The sequence below is a fragment of the Toxotes jaculatrix genome, chromosome 14 (genome assembly GCF_017976425.1).
Source record: "Toxotes jaculatrix isolate fToxJac2 chromosome 14, fToxJac2.pri, whole genome shotgun sequence".
Lineage (NCBI taxonomy): Eukaryota > Metazoa > Chordata > Actinopteri > Toxotidae > Toxotes > Toxotes jaculatrix.
The window spans coordinates 11031403-11052995 of NC_054407.1; the positions used below are offsets into that span (position 1 = coordinate 11031403).

Here is a 21593-nt window from a genome sequence, read left to right on the forward strand (position 1 = left end):
AAGAACACCCAGCTGAAATGCTGCTGGTGTAATCACACACGGTGTTGGGTTTGTGTGTGTGTGTGTATGTGAAAGAAAGGACTCACACAGAGAGAAGGAAGAGCAGGAGAGAAAATGGAAGGGTGAAAGAGAGTATGAATTAAAAAGAGAGAAAATTAAGATTTGGCTGTCACCGTGAACGTCTGTGTGGCATCATGTTTTCTCTCGGCTAAATTGGGCTGAGTTTGCAGCGCAAACCTGTCGAATCAGCAAACATCTGTCTCCCACTACACTACCACAGATATATTTATATATATTTAGGCACACACACACACACATTCAAACACACCAGGGAGTTGATTGGAGGAAGCCTTTGATACATAAAGGAAGAGAAGATAGGATCTGGATTCTGGCAAAAATGTCAATGTTTTTCCAGCCTAATGAGAGTTGCCTGCACACACACAAGTGAATGCACAGCGCGCGCACACACACACATACACACACACTCACATACCACCCCCTGCCTCACTCCCAATACATCCAAATCACACACAGCAAACAAAATGCTGATGGTGGTTAATGAGGCAGATGCCTCTGAGTAAGAGACAGAAAGAGGAAGAGAGGCAGAGGGAAAGAGACGGTTTGGCCCAGGGCAATGAAACAGGCAGCTTCTGTCAAATAATGAGACACTGACACCACATTTAGTAGGTAGCCGTTTGTGATGATGCATCACACACTGAATTCTACTTGGTGACTGATAGGATCTGTTGCTGTAGAAAATAACCGTGCAAAGAGCTGATAAACTAAATATTGACTGTTTCAGACTTAGCTGTGTGGTTTTTAGCTCCACAAGCAGCACAGCACTATGGATAACACAGTTGATCAGTCCACCACTGCGGTCCACTGAAATATCTGAACAGCTATTGGATGAATTGACATTGATCCTCAGGGGAGCACTCCTGCTGGCCTTGGTGATCCTCTGACTTTGCATCTAGAGCCACCATGAGGTCAACATTGTCTGTGTCTTAGCGTAATGTCTTGACAACTACTGCATGGGATGCCAAGCAATTTGGTCAAAAACTGAAAATGTCCAATGTTGTGGTTTATGGCCTGAAAAACTACAGATGTTCCCTTCAGGCTCAGCTATACTTTGTAGTGCTAATTTGCAAATGTCAGCATAAAAACTAGGATGGTGAATATTAAACGGCACCCATTGAACCTGTTCGTATTGTCACTGTGACGGTTAGCATGACGACATTAGCATTTAACTCAATTCACCACTGCCTATGGCGTCAAACAGATTCTTGAAATAATCCACATAAAGGCAAACTGACACAAATAGACACCCTGTAGTGTTTACCGAAGATATGCCACGCCAGACGTTAATAAATGGCTGATTGTTTAATCTCAAAGTGCTCTCTCTGATGCCCTCCCTTTTACAACTCTGCCAGCAGACAGCGGCTCGTTTTTACAGAGATTTGTGATATAAACCTCGACTTCATGTCACAAATAGAAAAGCTCGTCCATTTGCACTCACTGCCACAGAGTGAGGCCTGTAGGTGTTCCAAATTGTGACAAAAGGGATCGATCGTAGGGATAAAAAGGACACAGTTTAGGGCTGAATCCACATTGACTGATGGTAGACTGAGCAGTAGTAATTTTAACCCTAAAGGACACTCTTGTTATATTGAGGAGGGCAAATCAAATTGAATCTTTCTGTCTCTGTGTCTCAGTGGGAGGCGATTGTGGGTTTTTGTTCCCAGATAAGGGCGGGTATAGAGCTGGCTAATCCTGCCCGCTCTTCCATGTGGGAGTGGCAGTGGGGTGTCTTTGCTGCGCGGCCAGCTGTAATCTAATGGGTGTGAGATTGGGCTTTATACACGGGCACGCTCGCTCACACATACACAGCCGAAGACGCACAACACAAAGTCTAGATTTGTTTCAGGATTAAAGGCATCACCTCAGTGACTGACATAATGCCACAGGCATTCCCACGGTAACCCTGATGAGCTCGTCTTGTATGTGTGCACGTGTGTGTGTGTGTGTGTGAGGCTGTATATGTGTGTGTGTGTCTGAATGTTGCTGTATTTCTAGATGTTGCTGATGAGAAATACATAGGGGAAAGAAGCAGAGAGAGCACAGGAAAATGAGAAGAGACAAATCCGTGCACACACGCACACGCACACACACACACACACACACACACACACACACACACACACACACACACACACACACACACACACACACACACACACACACACACACACCACTCAGTCCCACTAGAGAAGCAGCTGCCCAAGTTGGCAGGCCATGTCCCTCTCATTATGCTGGCCAGTCACTCGTGTCCTGGCTCTCTCGCCCCTGCTGCTGCTGCTGCTGCTGCTGCTGGACAGGTAGCATCTGACACACATTAGCCTGCTATTAATGACTTCTGCTGCAGCCATTATCGCACACTTAGGGAAAAATATCCCCAGGGTACCATTTTTGCAGTGACATGCGTTATATATTCAAAACCATGTGATTTTCTCCAAAGTTCTGCACGCACAGCAATGTCTTGGTAAGACAAGACTTGGTTTCATGTCACTGGATGTTTTTTTCTGGGTTTCACTGCTTCAATTTGACCATCCTCTTGTTTCTCTTCTGCTTTGTCGTTTGTGTGTGATGGCACCTCAAGTTAAGTCCAGGATTTCCGTGGATTGCTCTCTGAGGTGACTCTAAAGGAATGTGGGTGGGTGTGGCCCATGGACCTCCCACATCAGATTGATTGTTTACCCGTGATCCCCAAGGGAATACCACTGTGATTAACATTAATGCTACAAGTCTATGCACAAACAACACGAATACCATCTCAAGATCTTCAACATCAACAGCAGGTGTTCAAAAGCCTTTCTCTGCTTCTCACAATCTAGTTCAATGTTTGACATTGTGTCTGTCCAGATTTAGGCTGGAGTAGGTCCATAGAAAAGTATTATTTACAAAGGTCATGGTCAGTTGATATTTTCCACTCATTTTTTTCTCTTGCCTCTCAAATCACGCTGTGGTTATACACTGGGTCGAGCATTTATGACTCGCTTTCGTTCAATTTCAGTTTATATGTGGGGGAATCTGTTATTTTATATATCATGTCATAACCAAAATCTGAAATTGATATCTTGCTACAGATTTTTCTCATAAGTGACACAAATCAGACACACACACACACACACACACACACACACACACACACACACACACACACACACACACACACACACACACACACACAGAGAGATTAGAATAAGAAACTGGCCTTGACATGTAAACAAGAATTATAAGGAAATATAAAAATGTGAGGATGTAAATTAGATACTTTCCCTCTACAGAGATTCTACCTGTCAGATTTAAGTAAAGATGTTAAATTTGGTCTACTGTATTGGTCTTCAGAGACTCAGATCTCTGTGCCAGAAAGTGTGTGCTGTCAAGATGTCCTTGATCAAGACATTGAATCCCAAACTGCTAATTAATTGCTGAAAATGTTACTTTTTGTTAAATGCCATGGTATCAGGCGGGGAAAAAAAAAACATATTCACCATGGTGATGGCAAAACGACGGTGCTCTGCAGGAATGAAGAGACATAAATTACTTATACAGTGAACATGTTAGCAGACAGCTGTCTATACAGCATTAGCATGGATTTGTAGTCATGTTTTGTCCATCTGACTTATGTGAGTTCAATATTCACTCATCATTTAGCTTTGGTTTTGTCTCCACCAACTCCTCAAGGATATCTAGCACTTTTAGCTCCAAAATGCTCCACACTAGCTAGTCACAAACCAAAAACGAAAAGCTGGGAGTTGTAAACAATGAGGTTGAAGATGCCAGCATGCCTTGAAGAGCTGAGGGTAACTGCAGTGTTGAATGGTAATTATCTGTGGCTTTGTCACTACAGGACACACCATTCATATCATAAGTAGTCATTTTACCTGCACTATATATAAAACATTGATTAGCGCAGCTTTAAATATTGATGAATGGTTTGAATACATCTTTTACAAGTATCTTTTTCTGTATTTCACAATGTCTGCATTTTCACAAAAAACATACTTTTCTCCCATTTGATAAAAAAAGAGAACTCTCTTTTTACTGTACCCTAGACTCAAGATATAGACATTAAGCCAGTGACAATCACCAATAGATAATAAAGATAGTTAGTTAGTGGTGATGACGATAACTAAAACTGACTTAGTGAATGACTTAATGATCAGACCAACTCCAAAGAATTAAACAGAGACACAGACCGGGAAAGGCAGACGCAAACGTAATGTGAAAGTACCAGCACGAGGGAATCATCTGCTCCACAGCTTCATTAATATTTGTTTTAAGATCCAGTGGATGAGGGGAACGATTCTCTGATTCTGTATAAGCAGAGTCAGGAAATGGGTCATTATCAGAGTACATCGCCAACTCAGAGACACAATACCACACAGAGAGAAATACCATTTCTGGTGTTTGGAGTGAAACTCAGTCCACTCTCACTGCATATGCATGCATGTGCTTCTGTGTGTTCAGCGCATTCATCCATGTCATCCAATTTCAATATTTAGGCGAACCTCTGCATCTCTGCGAGCCTCCAGGTTTGATAGATCTCCACAAAAGCACCGAGATGCATTTATTTTCCATTCCACCAGAATGTCAAGCTAGCAAAAGCCCCACAAGCAAGAGAGGCAGATTGAAAGGAGAGATGGGTAGAGGCAAAAGGGAAAGTTTTGTCCTTCATCAGCCCTCCATTCCTCTATCCCTCCATCTCATTAAGGATGGATAGATGATCAATAGGAGAGAAGCAGTAGAAGGGGATTAGGATTAGAAATCGATGGCTTTGTTTTCTTCAGCCTGCCAAAGATAAACACTGCCTTAAGACACTGACAACGCAACACAAAGACTTTCACAGCTTTTCATCTGTGTGTGAGAGGGCACGACATTCCCTGTGTGTGGACAGACAGACATCTGTTTGCAGCTTCTCATGCCGAGTTAAAAAGAGACACTTCGATCCCTTCACGAGATCGGGAGAAGGGGGAATGGGCTCTGATCCAACGTAGCAGTAGTCTCCTACAGTGAGATGCAACCAAGACTCTGTTGATATTTTGCAGGCTCTGTACACTGCAGTGCCAGGATTGTTGAAATGCACATGTTGAACTGTGTGTGGGAGGTGCAGGTTGTGTATGACAGATCAGAGATTGACTTCTAGTTCACACCAAGTCAACGTTTCAAGATTCTCAAGAATAGCTGCAGATGACTGATGACTGATGAAGAGGTAGTATCATAATAGGCTCGCTGCAAAGACAAGTGATGCTCCTAAAAACCTGAGTGGGCTGTAAGGAGTGAGGCAAGGCATTCTGGGTAAGTGAGGCTTCACCTCCCACACAGAGATTCAAAAACATACCCCCTGCTTTGATCTCTCTCTGCTTTCTCCCTCTCTCTCTCTCTCTCTCTCTCTCACTCCTCTTCCGTCTCTCTTCTTTTCACGTGCACACATATGCACGCGCACACACACACAAACAAATGCACAAACACACTGCACACTCGCCCTGTTTGTTGTGGCTTTCGCCCCTCTCTCCTTTGAAAGAACAAAGGCATTTGTTTATGTTCCCTGCAGATGAAAGCACAGCTTTGTGACGGCCCATTTCGCCCCAGGTACAGACGCTTCATAATTTTTCTTTAAATTCATGAAACCTTTTTCAAATGAGAACTTTAAAACTGTCTTTATGGTCACTTGTATTTACTGGTCCCTTCATTTCTATTGAGCTTTTTGTATGTGTGTGTGTGTGTGTGTGTGTGTGTTTTATGATAATCATGGTGATATTGTTCCTATTCACAGTCACAGGTGTCTGATGCCTATCCCAACCTGCACTTGGCAGAAAGCAGGGGGGCCAAAAACAGGCAGAGAAAGACATTCATATCCATTATAGTGTCCAATCCATCTGACATGCATGAGTTTGCACCGTGGAGGACAACCAGAGCAGCCTTAAGTGAACATTGCTAAAATAAGTGGATAGTACTTGTTTTTGGTTTAAAAACTGGCTAAAAAAATGTTCAAACATCAGTTGCACCACTGGCTGAAAATGAAGGAGAAAGATTTTAGGAGGCAGGAGAAGGAGAAAAAGGATCGTGTGCATACATCTGTGTGCGTGTTCAGAAACGGGAGGACAAAAAGACAGGAGAAAAACAAGGAGAGGGGCAATTTCATTTCTGGACAATTGGGCAGGTGGCCACAGATCCTTGTCCATCACCCATTCCATCATGGCCTGACATGGCTGACTTGTCACCCTGAGTGGCATTCACAACTCTGGCTTAGATATAAAGCACACACAGTCACATGGCAATGCAAGTGCACCCGCATGTGCCGTAATATCTTCTTGGGTGGATATTTGTCCACAGCCCATATTTCCTCTACTTCCCCTTGATTGTATTTAATTGTACACATATCTGTTTTCCCTTTTCTGTATGTGAGAGTGTGTGTATACATATATAGAGAGAGTCAGGATAACAGCTCCCATTGGGCTGTTTTGGTTGAAGCCATATTGATTCCTATCTGTTTTATTTCAGTTTATTTATAGCAGCAAAGCCTCTGCAGACAAAAGAAAAAAAAGAAAAAGCTGGCCCCAGTAAAGCAATCGAGATTTCATATCATTATGTTTGTGTGTGTTAAAATGTCAGTGTGATGTGGAGGGATGATGTATGAGGCTTTAAATATGAGCCTCTCTTTTATGATCCATCAAGAACACAATAAAAGAAATTATAGCCTATAGGCAGCTCATACACTGGCATATGTCTTTGCACAATTAAAATTTACAGTGCAACTTAGAGTTTTGAATTTTCAAGCAAAGCAAATCCTGTATGGGATTCTACTCGAGATGAGGCTGGACTGAGAACTGTATTTTCCAAGACATCGTGGTGCCATCTAGTGGGTTAATTATGCAAATGACACTACACGTCACAACTAAAATCTGATCATTACAGGAAAACCGTCCAATCTTTTTTATTTTTTACACAATATAATCTTTATTTTCTTTTACACAGTGATTAGCTACAAACACTGTTGCCTACAAACAGGCAGGTTAACTTCAGCAGACTCAAATGATACAATAAGAAGTTACAGCAGTGCTCACTGACACAGACAGGAAGTTTAAATATGGTCAATCTTGTTTCAGCAAGTATTGCCATGTATGGAAGAAGGAAAATATTGTCTTTTCTCACTAAACTGTATAGAAATGTTTGGTGTTTTAAGATAAATCCAGCGTTATTAAAGACTGGGGTCTTCATATTTCATATTTCTCACAGCCAACATGCTCATAGCTGGTTCAGAGTTTCATGGCTTATAACAACAAATGGAAGTTACGTGTTTTGACAGTTTGACAAATAGGCAGGACAGAAAAATCTTACACTTACACGTCTCCCAATCACACATCATATGCATGCAAACACATGCACACACACAGACATAAGGGCACATACAGACATACATGCATGTGCTTAAGCACACACAGTTTATCTATAATTTACAAAAGATAATTAGATTTTTTTTTCCTTTGCTCTCTCTTGATATCTCGGTTATAATCCCGAAAAGTTGTAAATGCATGGCTGCTATGTTGTTTGAACTCTGCTTCAAAGATTTGGTATTTACGCACAATAAAATACTCTGTTTACATTTTTACGTTTTTGTTTTGTTTTTTTGTTTTTTTCAACTGAGGACATGTGACTGAAATATCAAAAACAGATATGAAAATGAGTTTGTCAATAAGGCATTTTGAACATAACCATTCATTGTCAGATCAAAGTTTCTTGGGTGGACCACCAAACACCACTGGAAAAACAGGACGCTGTGCATACACAGCACACAAAACTTTACCTGTGTTTGAGTGTCTTTTCACACAATAACTGATGACAAAATAACAAAACATATACGATTTCAAAAGACCTCCGCCACATGTACATTGATAAAGTGCTAAAAATAAAATTATATACAGCTTTGACATGCCCCTAGTGAAAAATAAATGCATGAAAATACTCAAACTCAGTCAAAAAGAGGAATTGATATCATGTACTGTATGTCCATATTGCATAGCCAGAACTGGCACAGTGCAGCGTGACTCATGAACACTAAAAACCTCCACAGCAGGCAGAAGGACTGCAAGAATACCTGACTTAAGAGCCACCAGAATCATTCACAGTTTATTTCTCCACTTGATGTCAGTCAGATTGTCCGTGAATTGATGATTTAAGATTTTTTTTTTTTGCATAAAATTTTGACCATTGTTTCTCTACGCATTTGTTTGAACGTGTGTGCGTGTGTGTGTTTGCATTCTTGTATACCTCAATGCTTCTAAATTCATTCCTTTAGTCTGTCACAGTTGGCAAAGCAAGATTCCACATGCAGCTTGAGTAACCAGCATTAAATGTTCAAAGTGTCCTGGTGGCTTTTTTATTAAAACCTTGCAGCTTCTGTGTATGGAGACGGCCTCCAGCTCCACCCGTTACTGCTGACAGAGGATTAAAATGAGAGATGATAATCAGAGCAAAGCAAACAAATATATCACATCATCTCTGTAGTGTGCATTAACTTTAAATTATGCATGAACTTCATGCTTACTGTCTCACTCTCCCCATCCGAGCCCCTTCTGGACTCTGAGCCGTAGTGCAGAGGAGAGTACACCCAGCCCCGGTCATCCTGAGTCTGCTGTTGTTGAATGCAACCAGCAGAGGGCAGCAGCAGAGGAAAGAAGATGAGAGGAGAGGAATGACAATTGAGTCTTTATATATACATGCATACATAAAGACATTCCCCACACACTGAGTCATTTAAAGCTTAACTGTACAGAATTTTAAATGTTGGGGGCTCCAGAGGACCCAGAATCAATGTTTCAACTGCACATGATCAATATGTGATGGCTTATTTCTGTTCTTCTTGTATGCAAAGATGTGTCTAGGTGTCTAACCAGTATCAGTTAGAAGGCATGACATGATATTCTGGCTAAAACGGGTGTAATTTTTGACCCCCAAATCATATTTTCATTATCAGGTTGTTACTCGGACAGATCCTCAGTGAACACACAATTTTCTCAGAAAGTCAGAACAGTTTTGGTTATTTCACATTAGAGATTTCTGTATCTGTATTTTTGTTCTGCTTTTTCTCATCTGTTTAAAGTGGATTAAACTCAGTTGGACATAGGTGATGTAATGTGCCTGTGAATCAATTAGAGTTCAGCAACCTTTGAATCTAAATCTGAAGGCAACCGTGGGGTTGGTTGCCAGCAATGTCAAGCACATCTAATCAAACTGTAGCCACTGTAGCCAAACTATAGCCACACATATCTGATGAAGCAGATTAGCTCAGTTTTTGATGATAAAAAATGTTGTTACAAAAAAATACTTTAAATATGTTTTGAAATGTGCTTGTCAGCTTCTCTGTGCGACCTGGGTGGTAGAGGGCAGAAGACTGAGGGATCACTAAAAGTAGAACCAATACAGCAACAGACTAACTGCAGGTCCAAGATCCTCAAACATTTAATTTTACTGTTTACCGGAAATGTGTTACTTACAGGTGCATGCTACCTTTAAATGCACAAAACGGCCCTTCAGAAGCTCCAGTTTTTACATGCAGTACTTTTTTGCAGACTTTAAATAGGTCATGTGAAATGTACTGTAGCTTTATTTTTAAATACTTTTGAAGATCCATAAGCAGCTGTGCTTGTGACAGTCCCAGTGGAACAATTACCAGCAATGCCACTGTATGTGAGAACATCTCCTAGCATTACAAATGACTCTAACTACCTTGGTGGTGACTTACATTGTAACTTGAGCTAGAGTTTAGCTTACGGCGGCCAAGAACTGGAGAGTACACCCAATATCTGCCATCTGCATACTGATGGATGGACACACACACACACACACACACAGATGAACACACAGATGCATATAATGTGTTGACAGGAAAACAAAAGGAATTGAATTAATCATTGTACAACAAAGGAGAAATGAAAGGGATGATGTGAAGCAGCAAGAAAAGACAGTGAAAATGGAGTATGAATGAAATGATGTAGATCCATATGCAAAAAGTCACACAAAAGACAGAATTATGGAGAACTGTCCATAACATTGACAGGCGCATGAATGCAGATTGACAGATATAAATACATCATGCAGTGCAGGAAAGACAACCCCGGTGTTTTGCTGGTACATTCAAAAGCGTGAACTATGACTTGTGGCAGCACCGTGCTTCTGGAAGAAAAGCATTTTAGACAGCGAGAGCAAGCCCATAGTACGTGCATACCGCACGCACACACACACACACCCACCCGCCCTCCCCCCTCACCATCATAACTCTACCACGCTGTCCTGACTGGGCCACTGCAAGAGACCCAGTAGATCAAAGAAAAACAGAGGAAGACAGAGGAAAACATCTTTACTCTCTGGGAGTGGATTCATCCAGTTATCTTATTATATATGTAATTTTACATCTGTTTGGGAAGCTAATGGCAATTCACCTTTCAGCACACGTTAGTTTGTTTCACCTCTTTGAAAACGGTTCATAATCTCACTTTGAACATCCTCAGCAGAAAAACAAAAGCACCAGAACTTACAAAGTAGATGTCAGACACCGGCACCTCCCCATCCAATGAGTTGTGACTGCTGGACACAGACAGCTGGTTGCACGACGTACGCGGCACCTGGGGGCTCGGAGGGACAGAGGAGGGAGGCGTTGAGGGGAGATGGTGAGAAGAGCTCTGAGTGGAGGAGCGAGGAGACGCGGGGCAGATGGGAGTAAATGCTGAGGCAGGAGGGAGAGTGGAAGCATTTGCTGAGGTGGGACATCTGGATTGTGCAGCTGAATGAGAGACTGGAGAAGAAAGGGTGGATGACTGAGCAGCTGTGGGAGAGGTGAGTGGTTTGGTGGATGGACGGATGGAAGAAGAAAGTGTGGAGGATGGCTGGCCAGCTGACTGAGCAGCGGAGGAGGAAGAAACAAAGGAAAGAGGAAGGGTAGAGGAGGTATATGCTGAAGATGGACTGAGAGACGGAGGTGTGGATGAAGCAAAGACACGGGGCTGATGATCAGGTGACAGATGGCTGGGAGAGGTCATTTCTGTCATCTGTGTGAGCTCCGTGCTCTTTGGGATTTTACTGTATGAAGCAAGACAAAGAACATTGTTAAAATCCTGTTACCCCAGCAGCTACGGACATTATCCTGATATTTTCATCCTGTATATGTGTTCACCTGAGCTCCACCTCCACTGTTATGGTGTCCTGCTTTTCCCCATGGACTTCAACTATCTCTTTTTGTGACCTGAAAGTACAAGAGAAAACACAGGGTGTGGAAAAACACAGAGCACATATAAGAAGTTGTAAACAGAGACTGATGAGTGAAATCATAACCTGCTTTACAGTGCTTTTTCTTGATAGAATAATGTCATTGCACTTATCAGATATTACATAGCATGTTCCATACATGTATTCTCACCTGACTACACTTGGTGAATGCATTTGTCTCCTGTAGCGTGGGTGCTCTGGTGTATCGAAGGGGGTGGTGGGTAAAGAGTTGTTAGAGGAAAGCGTGGTAGCAATAGATGCTGTGGTGGCATCTTCAAATGAAGGAGGAGTGCAGGGTGGTTCTCTGCCTGAGTGGCATAATGAAGTAAGACATCCTGAGCCACGTGCAAATGACACCAAAATATACAGGAAAGAAAATATTGAAGAGAACTTAACTGCATTCACAAAAACCTGCATCCTAAAATTAAACGTCTAAGGAAGGAAGGAGTTATGTTTGTATCAGAGTGCACGAACCACTCACTCATACTGCCAATCTACTTGTATAACACTAAAGCTGTATATGTGATCTTTACTTTTGCTTTTTGTTTTTTGTACAATTTGTTTCTCTTCATGTAAATGATTGACAGCGCCTTGCATATGTGAACTTAATTGTATTCCTTTTTATTCAACGTACCAAAGTAAGGATGATACCTGCTTCTCTCTCTATTTACTGTAGCGTTGCTGTTTACATCTTGCATTATGGTTTTCCAAAGTGTTTTTCTGTGCTTAGATAGTCTCATTTTGTTAAAGTTTTACTTCTGCTGCTATTGCTGTTATTCTGCTGCTGCACTTTTATTTCTCCACAGGGATCAATAAAGGTTTGCTTCATTTCATCTAAAGAGAAAATGGTATGCTCAGCTGCAGACAATTGAAGCTAACAGTGTTCCAAATTCAGAAAGACATAAGGTAACAAGGGACCTGTTCACTCTATTTTGTACTATTTTATTCAAGCAGTATTTGCATGTTACTTGGGCATTTCCTCTCTACCTTGGATGAGGATAGCTAGGATTGATAAACATTGATGAAGGTGAGAACATCTGTGTCCAAACAACCCCAGACTAATGAGTTCAGTTGTTGTTTGAAATCAAGCATCCCGCTTTCTCTTGGAATGAAAAATGACAACCTGAACATTGTGGGGAACAGGTCTCTGCTTATATCACCTCATTCCATGCCATGGCTTTATATCACTGTAAACATAGTTTACAAGAAGTCCTACCATTGTCCTCCAGCATGGGGAAACTGCGAGCACCTCGTAGGTTTTCCAAATTGTCCAAGTTTTCCTGCCTTTCGTCACTCACTGAGGGACGCTGCCCAGCTGAACTGGTCCCGGCACTGGACTTGGACATGGAGAGAGCCCCTCGGCCCCTCTTAGATGGAGAGGATCGCAATGCTGTGAAAGCAGGGGACATTATACTTGTATTCTCATTCCAGAAACTAAAATCTCCCAATAATTAATATGGAGGAAACAAAATAATAAATTTTTGGCACTGCTATCATCACACATAGCAAAGTAGAGGAGTAAAGCATATGACTCACAGCAGCTCTTCTTGAAGACAATGGTGCTACAGAATTTGTAGAACCTCTCAGCATAGAAACCAGGTCTGTGAACTGACACCGTGTCCTGCGGGGGGACAGGGGCAGCAATGGAAAAAAGTCAAGGCAATTTTAATAATGTTGCACTTCTCATTGACAATGGAAATCACAATGCTTTACCCATTATATAAAACACAGACAGAGTGAGAAAATAAGGCAGAAAATAAAATTTGATATGGGATATATTTGCTTGGATACAGACAACAGTTGTGTGAAAGCTACTCACCCCGTCATGGATAAGGGACTTCCAAGAGTGCTCCAGTTTCTTAATCAGTCTGTCAGACAAGACAATTAAATTATTTAGCTCATTCAGTGACTTACTGTGGTTACTGGGCAACTCAGAGCTGAATCACAGGCTACAGTGCCACTTGAAATGTTGATGTGGGACTGTTTTATGCCCTTCACTCTTCTGTATGTCCACACTTAAGAGTCCACTGTTCTGTTTCTCCTCCATTTGTATTTATTTAAAGACAGAATGACTGGGATTACTTTTTCTCCATGAGCTCTCTTCATCTTTTAATATTCCTTGCAGACACACATCAATTTGTCATTTAATGTGTCCTGAGGTGTCCAATAAAAGACTGAAATCAGTGCAACCTTACAGAGTTCCTCAGACTGAGAAGACAACAGGTTATATATCACTAATAGATTAATTATAATACTCATGTTTTCATACTCCTTGGTCAGAGAACTGGCAGTCTCTCAGGCACTTGTGTCTTTTTAAATTAAAACCACATTTCTCACACAGAGGATGTCGCAATTTGTGTCATTACCCAGGCCTTAAATTTTCCTTAAAGTTTACTTAAGAATATAAAGTGTTGGAAGAGTGTAGAGAACATATGACTGTGGAAAACGGCAATATTTTTCAACTTTATCTATTCCTTTACTGATATTACATAATACAACTGTAAAGCATCTTTAACCTCTGAATTTTTTGTTGCCTACCTGTAGGACTGCAGAATATCAATTATCCCAATGAACAGCAGGAGGCGCTCTCCTTTACCACCAACAGCTGGAATACCACCCATACTACAGACAGAGAGGAGAACATTACTATCACTTCAACTATTTAATGTGATGATAAGGACAAATGTTGTGAAATGGTGACTTACGTGTCATCATGGTCCAGCGTATCCCTGCATGTGGAGCCTCCCTGTATAGACTCCATTGCCGTGGAATACAAGGCTCTCTGGGCTGCAGGCCTCTTTTCATCCCCACCGCCTGCAGGTGAGCCCTGGGATTGATTCTCTTTCTCTGCTTGGGTCTTGTTGTGGACCCCAAGCAGCAAACTGTAGTCCATAATCTTGAAACTCTCCAGAACCTAAAGTGAAACACACAGGGGTACGATATTTCAAAACATTTCCCAACCTTCCAAGAAAATTACAACATTTTTTATGTCTAGATTGAATTTTGCAGCCAGGGGCACGGTGAAAATTAACATGTACATTAAAAAAACATAAGCCACATAATCTATTCTTTTATTCTAACTATTAATTGCTCTATAATTCATCTAATAGTGGATGAAGATAGTTAAATAGTTGCTGCTCTGTTAAAATAAAATTCACACTGTTCATCCAACTCCTCCATCTTCTCTCTCTCACCAGACAGTCTCTTTGCAGCGTTTTAACCAGAGCATTGTATGTGTCTTGGTCCAGAGTGAGGCCTTCGGGAACATCACTCAGAAAGTCCAGGTCTTTAAAAGTGGGTTTGGACTTCTCTCTTTCCTTCTTGGAAGCTCGCCTCTTGTATGTGGAGCCCTTTAGGTCAAACTTGAGGTGCATGCGAACAGAGCGTGGTAAAATATTGTTCATCACAACAACTCTGATGTTCTTTCCCCCACACTGGACGCAGTAGAGGCCAAAAAACTTTGGCAGCAATGTCCGAGGGTTCTGGTTCAAGTTCTGGATGGGGTTTGGTGCGGAAGACATAGGAAAAGAGACATGGAGAAATAAGGACATGTTATTCGGTAATAAGACATGCAGTCTATGTGGTTTGGCCCCAGTACTGTGCACCTGCCACACAGCGTGACCCATCCACAGGCCTCCGCCCATACCTGTGTGTCTCTGCTGTGCGCATGCTTAACCTGTTAAGGAGTACTTAGCCCAGGTCTTGGTCCGGTACAACCTTTCTCCTATTATCTACTACAAAGCCACTTGCTGGCGTCACTGCTGACTTGGGCCAACACCAAGGGGTAGGATAAAGAGGATAAAGATGAATACAGGTTTCAGCTGCTGCATTGCTCTTAAGCATGTACTCATGTACACAAACACCCTACCCCCTACACACCCAAATCTCTTAATAGACATACTATTACAAAACCTACGGCAAGGGTTTTAATTTCCCAATTCCTCCCAAGTGCCAAATGGTAATTCAGTGGACATTTGCTGTAGATAAAAATGGAAAAGGACTGCTGTATGCTAGTGAAATGATCTTAATGAGTGAGAAGCTCTGTTTCACTTACCATATAATATCCAGGAAGCAGTTTCTGTAGGAACTCAGCCTCCTTGTGCTGGACAGTTTTGATGATAAACTCATCATCACGGGTTACGTAGAATATGGAGCCACTAGCTCCTGGATTTGTCAACTCGATCAGTGGCTCATTACACAGGGAATACTAGACAGAGCAGCAACACAGAAGAACAAACATAGAGTAATGATTAAATTGTTGTCTTCCCTTAAATCAAACAGATTGACATGAAATCTTTGAAGAGACTGCTTCAAACCCAACTTTGGAATTTCATCTTAGGTTTAACAGCTCATGGGAGCTGCTATGCTGCACTGTTAATGTTGAATCCAAAAGAGCTTTCAAATAGCCAAACAAAAGACTAACATATCTACCCACTCACATGGCATTGCTCATCAGCAGCAAAGAGGGAACTTTGTTTTAAAAGTGCAAGGGCGTACACACTGCTGAGTACAAAAAGGCGTTCTGGGTGTAGGTGGGAAGAATTACACATCTAAACTATTAGGAGTATAAACTGCATTACAGTATGACGTTTATGTCCTAACGCAGTATTAGTTAGCCCAGTGAAGCTCCTAAATTCATTGTGGTAATGTGGTAATGTGTTGGTGCTGAAGAGGGTATGGACTATCAGGAATTATGTTTAACTCTAGTGAACAATATTAAACTGCACAGTGAATACCTTACAGCCATTAAGATTTTAACTTAAGATTAAAAATAAAAGAAAGTGCCTATTGCTTTTTGTTAACTTGCCTAACCAAGTAATTCAGTTTTCTGTGGCTTAGTCGACACAATTGAATTATACTTGGTATTCCAGCTCTCGACCGCCAACACAAACACATGCAGACACAAATACAAACTACTCTGTGACCGTCTGCTGCCATTACTTGGAGTTTAAAAAAGACAGCTTTAGTCTACTAATCTCCCTCTGGCACATGCAGAAAGTGAGCTTAAACATGCAGCTAGGTTCACTGTATGTCACTGCATGTGTGTGCGTGTGAGAGGCGGGGTGGTGGGTGTGTGTATGCACCGTGACATGAAAAAAATATGTGAAGCCATGTGCAAGTCTTTTTTTGTGTTTGTGTGTGCACAGTTTTCTTTTTATGTGTGTGGGTGTGATTTAATGATTATCCTCACATCAACAGGAGTCTGATGTGACAGGGAGCATGTTTTCTTTGGTAACTCCACTGATCATCAGTCAAATACTGTCAGAGGGATCCTCACATCAGTCTATGTTTAGTTTATGTTAGCTTGTATCACACAGTGTGATCTATTACTCCGCTATCAAATGAAATGTAACAAGCAAGAGCAACAAAACAGATTTCTCAGACTTCTGATTTCACAAATTACCAATTTAGGCAATGTAAATGAGTAATGATTAATTATGATTAATGATTAATGAGTAATGATTAAATAATGTTTTTCAATCCATTATACATCAATAATGTAATACCATTTACATATGTTTTGTTCTTTCTTTCTCTTTCTCTCTGTTGGTCAGCTGTGCGACAAAAGAACAAGGGTGCTTGTTGTTAGTTAACAATTAGGTTTTCTGAAGCAAATAATTATGGATGGTGTGCATATGCATTATTGCTGATGCTGTATGTAACAGCAAACACTTCACTTGCACAGCGCATTGTAAGGCAATCAGATACTCTCAATGCATCATGAGTCCTCAGAGAAAATAAATATCCCACCAGGTAGTCATCCGGTCGGATCCCAAACAGCTCTCGGAAGTAGCGGAAGGCCACGGGAGCATAGGTTTTAAACCTGAAGTCTGGGAAGTGGTGGGCTGGTGTGAGGTTGCTGCCTTCACTGTGTGGAGCAAGCCAGAGCCATTAGGGAAAGTAGAAGAAGATGAATTATTATATAAGATACATCCTACACTCTTATGCACACAAATACAAAACACACTCATACAAACACACCTGGGGAAGAAGATGCTTTCGACCACATAGAAGTCCTGCATCAGCACATCTCTCTCGGGCTTGGAGCTGAGGTTGCCAACAGTATATCCAATACCCAGCTGGATTGCCCCTTTCAAGGCAGAGGAGGTGGTCTGGAGGTGGAGAGCCGTGAAAAGAACAACAGAGTAAAGTGTGGGAGGAAAGTAGTTGAAGAAATCGTGACACCGAGCCTACCTTCTTGTATGTTGTCTCTCCAGAGGCATCCACCCTCCTGTGGCCAATCTTTTTCTCATGCGCTGGGCCTGTTCCGAATGGGGACGGCATCTGTCACAAGGAAAGAAACGTGAAGAAGGAAAGTGCACATGTAAACGTGATATAGGTACTGCAAATATTGTATATATAATCCAAACGGAGGTTAGTGACAGAGACAGTGAGACAGATGGGTGTACAGTGTGAATCAGCCTCTCACCTCTGTTATCTGAGCCTTCTTGGCTGAATCTGTGGACAGAAACAGACAGAGAGAGAGTGCAGGACAAATAAGTTGAGAATTGTCCACAATGGTATGATTTAGCAGTGTGATTTAGCAATAATCACGAATCGTTAGATTCACCAGGAAATGCCAACTTTGGTATTAGACTCAACATAGGAGCTGTAGATAAATTGATTTTATAAAGAAATGTTCAAACATTCAGGTACAATTTCTGATCTACAGATTATATGTCCACCTAAATATGTTAAATTATGCAGAAAAGTGGAAATTTGAACATATATAATTCGGAAAAACTTAATCTGCTGAGCAAGACCATATTGAAAGTTCCAGAATAACTACTTAAGGACCTTGTGGTGACCTTTTTTTTTTTTTTTAACCAACATTCAGGTCCACATCCCTTTGTGCCTTCTAATTTTATTGTTTATTTTAAAGGGAGCGTGAACAATACATTTATGAGATGCAACTAAAAGCTAATTCCACAACTTTGACACAAATTCAACTTCATCAACCTTGTTCCAAACAAATCGGTGGTTAACTCACCAGCAGAAGAGTTCAGTGCCTACAGGTTACAAAGTGTTTGATAATCCAGAATGAAAAAAGACGTGCAGACAAAATCCTGGCTAAACCAAAATCTGACATTCAGCAGTCAGACCAATGCAGTGTGCAGTCCGTTTTTTTTTCTATTCCTGGATCAGTGAGATTTGTACAGAGAAGGCAAAAAACTCTATTGGATTGACTTCCTCCCTAATCTGAGTGCTGTCATTGGCTGAGGTCTCCAGATCACATCACGGACCAATCACACACAAGGATTAAGAAGAATCTTTCCTACCAAGATGAAGGACGCAACTGGACTGTGTCTGTATATGTATTGAAGAGGATGAGTGAGCAGGAAGGAAGGAATTGAATGGGAAAAGAAACAGTTCACAGTGCTTCAAACTACTTGTTTACATCAGGATGCTGCATTTCAGATCATGTGAGGGTGAAGATTAAGTGAAGTGCTGCTGGCAGAGCAGGGATAATGAATCTTTAAGCCATGTTAAAGCACACAGCACACGCTGTACCGTATGTTGCATGACAAAAAAAATAGTCCATATATAATCTAATATTTTACATATAATAATGACTTCTTATTGGTGCACCAGTAGATGCAAACAAAATGCAAGAATCATACAATTTTAAATCCTGACAACACTAAGTCAATATGGACAACATGGTACATGTGTACCTCTACTTTATCTCCTGTCTTTATCTGTTGTACAGGGCAATTACAGCCATGCTCCTGTCTCAGTGAGGTTGTACTTGGGCACAGCAATGCTTTGAGTCAAATGCTAAGGCTAATATGCCCACAGTGACAAGGTTAACATGCTGATGGTTCGAATGCTAATTAGCACAAACATAAAGCACATCTGAGGCTGATGGGAATACCATTAGTTTTGGCAATATCTGGGCATAAAACGAAGCACCAGACAAATTCAGATGTTGACCTGATGGTGGTGCTAGATGAAAGGTATGAATGTACATAAAACAGTTCATGGCAATCCATCAAAAAAAAAAAAAAAAAAAAACAGAGATAAAGAGGTGAAAGGGAAAATATTTTTGGTGCATGAAACAAGCTTAGAAAACTGTGCCAAAATCGTGGTAACAAAATTCAGCATTCAGCTGCACAAACAAAAATTAGTGGACCCTCATTTAGCAATTTCTTTGTCCCTTTAATACCCTTTCGTGCAGTGACAGGACACACACGGCTGCCCACACCTGCAACCAGATTATTGTCGCATCAAAGCCTGTAAGGAGGAACAATGAGAAGGAGCATCCTGGGGCAGGCGCACACACAAAGAGTCTCTGTGGGATTAGGGTCATGCCAGAATAATGTGCCTGCAACAAACAGGACAAACTCACTGTAACATTTCTGATTATTATGTGAGGAACACAACCTGTAAGACTACATGTTTTGAATGTGTCAGAGTTAAAACACACAAAGAAATGTAGTAAATTTACTGGAAAGTAACTTAGAAACGACACGCTTGTAATGAAATATTTTGTGTCAGTGATAAGGGAAGTATGCCTTAAGGCCTGTGTGTCATAGCAAAGAGGATTAGATCTCTCCCTTACCAGCTGAGAAAATGGCGTCCTGCTGCTCTGACATTAATGTGACACTAAACACAGGAGTAGGTTTTGATGCCCTGAGGCTCTCTGCACATAAATTTAATCTGGTAGACTTAATAGTAGTCATCTGTACACAAACATCCAATGTTAATGTGCATACATGAGCATGCTTATGCAAAGACAACTTGTTGGACCTGCTCAACTGATGAAGGCTACATCTGCTTTATTTCTCTCTGCACATAATATTTGCACATAGATATCATAAATCTGTCATGCATATCCTGCCATATTTACAGCCACGACATCCACAGAGATGCTTGGAATTGATACCCACAAGGGATTAGTGTGTGGTTTATGTTATAATTCCATATCGGATTATGTAAGGCACTCTTCAGATTTAGCTGGGAAGAGGAAGAGAGAGATGGTAAGAATTATGAAGACAGACAGAGGTTGAGGAGAGGAACAAAATGACACCTGAGAGACCACAGCATGTGTTTACTGTAGTGGATGCTGAACAGCCCGTCGTGTGTAGGTGTCATACAAAGCTCTACATACAAATAACTACATGTGAGTGTTCGTGTGTATTACCTACATGCAAACAGCTCATTCAGGTCAAATGTAGCATTCAATATCACAGCAGCTTGTATTTATCAGGTCTTTGGGGACTGTGTGTGTACATCTCATTGCTCACCTTGTGTTTGTGCAAGCCTGCAGTGAGCCACTGACACAATGGGCCATTTAAAACTGAACAGCAGTGACTTGGATCTTGACACTGTTATCTAACCAAGCAATTCATTATTCATTTCTCACAGCTTGGGCTCCTCTTACTACCCTAGTGGCTAAATATCTTTTTTTTCCTATAGCATAGTATTTTAAGTCAACGTGCCTGGCTGCATTCACATATGACTACATGGTAGGATGCTGTCCACTTAGGTCCAAATTCCTATCTCCAGTGCACCAGCTGTCCCAGGCAGCTGAGTTTGAATAAGCCCACCAAAACGATGGAGCTCTTTGACAATTTGTCGCTATATAAGCCTAACTGAAAGACATACGAACCGTTGTCCCCCAGGTCAAGCTGTATACAGAGGCCGGCGGCCGCTGCCTCGCTCGTAGTCCCGTCATCCTGGGTTTCCGCAGTCCACCCGTCCATCTCCGGGACGCTGCCTGACGACGACGCGCAGCCGTGTCCTTCCTCAAAAAGAGCCCGATGCGGCGGTATGCGTTTCCGAGCAACCTAGAAATCCTGTCATTTCGCCTCATTCGATTTGTATTGCCGCGGTTAAAGACTACATAACTCCACGATAGTGTTTTGGTCGCTGTGTATTTCCAAACGCGGCGACACGCTCAGAGCCAGCGGTGCCGATCATCGCCGCCGCCGCTGCTGTGCGTCATCAGTCTCACGCAACGGCTGATGCGCGTGCCGCTACAGTACAGCATCATCCCGTTCAGCTCGCAAGTAACCGTTCAACCGTTAGAGCGTCCGCGTACACTGTAGGTCGAATAAGATGGGAGAACCTATGTTTTGTACATTCTAACTTTATATTCAACAAGATTATCACCAGTTTAGTGCGAAACACAACATTATTTAAAAAAAAAAAAAAAAAAAACCTCTCCTAAAAACAAAAAAAGTGAAAACTTATATTTGATGAAAATGAAAATCATGACTTCAGTCAAATTTACATCATTTTTCATCCATTTTTTTCTTTCCCTG

General features: G+C 41.5%; 1 protein-coding gene across 1 annotated transcript; it reads right to left on the bottom strand.

Moving 5' to 3' along the window:
• Nucleotides 1-8368: 8368 nt before the first annotated feature.
• Nucleotides 8369-21032, bottom strand: LOC121193084 (phosphatidylinositol 4-phosphate 5-kinase type-1 gamma-like). The gene is made up of 18 exons (XM_041055209.1): nucleotides 20939-21032; nucleotides 17756-17784; nucleotides 17521-17610; nucleotides 17308-17438; nucleotides 17077-17194; nucleotides 15380-15532; nucleotides 14520-14819; nucleotides 14031-14239; nucleotides 13864-13947; nucleotides 13145-13193; nucleotides 12862-12946; nucleotides 12542-12715; nucleotides 11477-11633; nucleotides 11234-11302; nucleotides 10599-11139; nucleotides 9806-9880; nucleotides 8609-8692; nucleotides 8369-8498 (listed from the first exon to the last, which is right to left on the bottom strand). The coding sequence occupies exons 1-18, from the start codon at nucleotides 21030-21032 to the stop codon at nucleotides 8493-8495; spliced, it is 2448 nt and encodes an 815-aa protein (XP_040911143.1). The 3' UTR covers nucleotides 8369-8492.
• Nucleotides 21033-21593: the final 561 nt, after the last annotated feature.

Coding starts and splice junctions, on each gene's coding strand:
- LOC121193084 (XM_041055209.1), bottom strand. CDS start 21,032: ATGGACGGGTGGACTGCGGAAACCCAGGATGACGGGACTACGAGCGAG. Junction 15,533..17,076: donor TCCGACCGGATGACTACCTG/GTGGGATATTTA, acceptor TGCTCTGTCTAG/TATTCCCTGTGTAATGAGCC. Junction 14,240..14,519: donor CGCTGCAAAGAGACTGTCTG/GTGAGAGAGAGA, acceptor GTTTCACTTTAG/GTTCTGGAGAGTTTCAAGAT.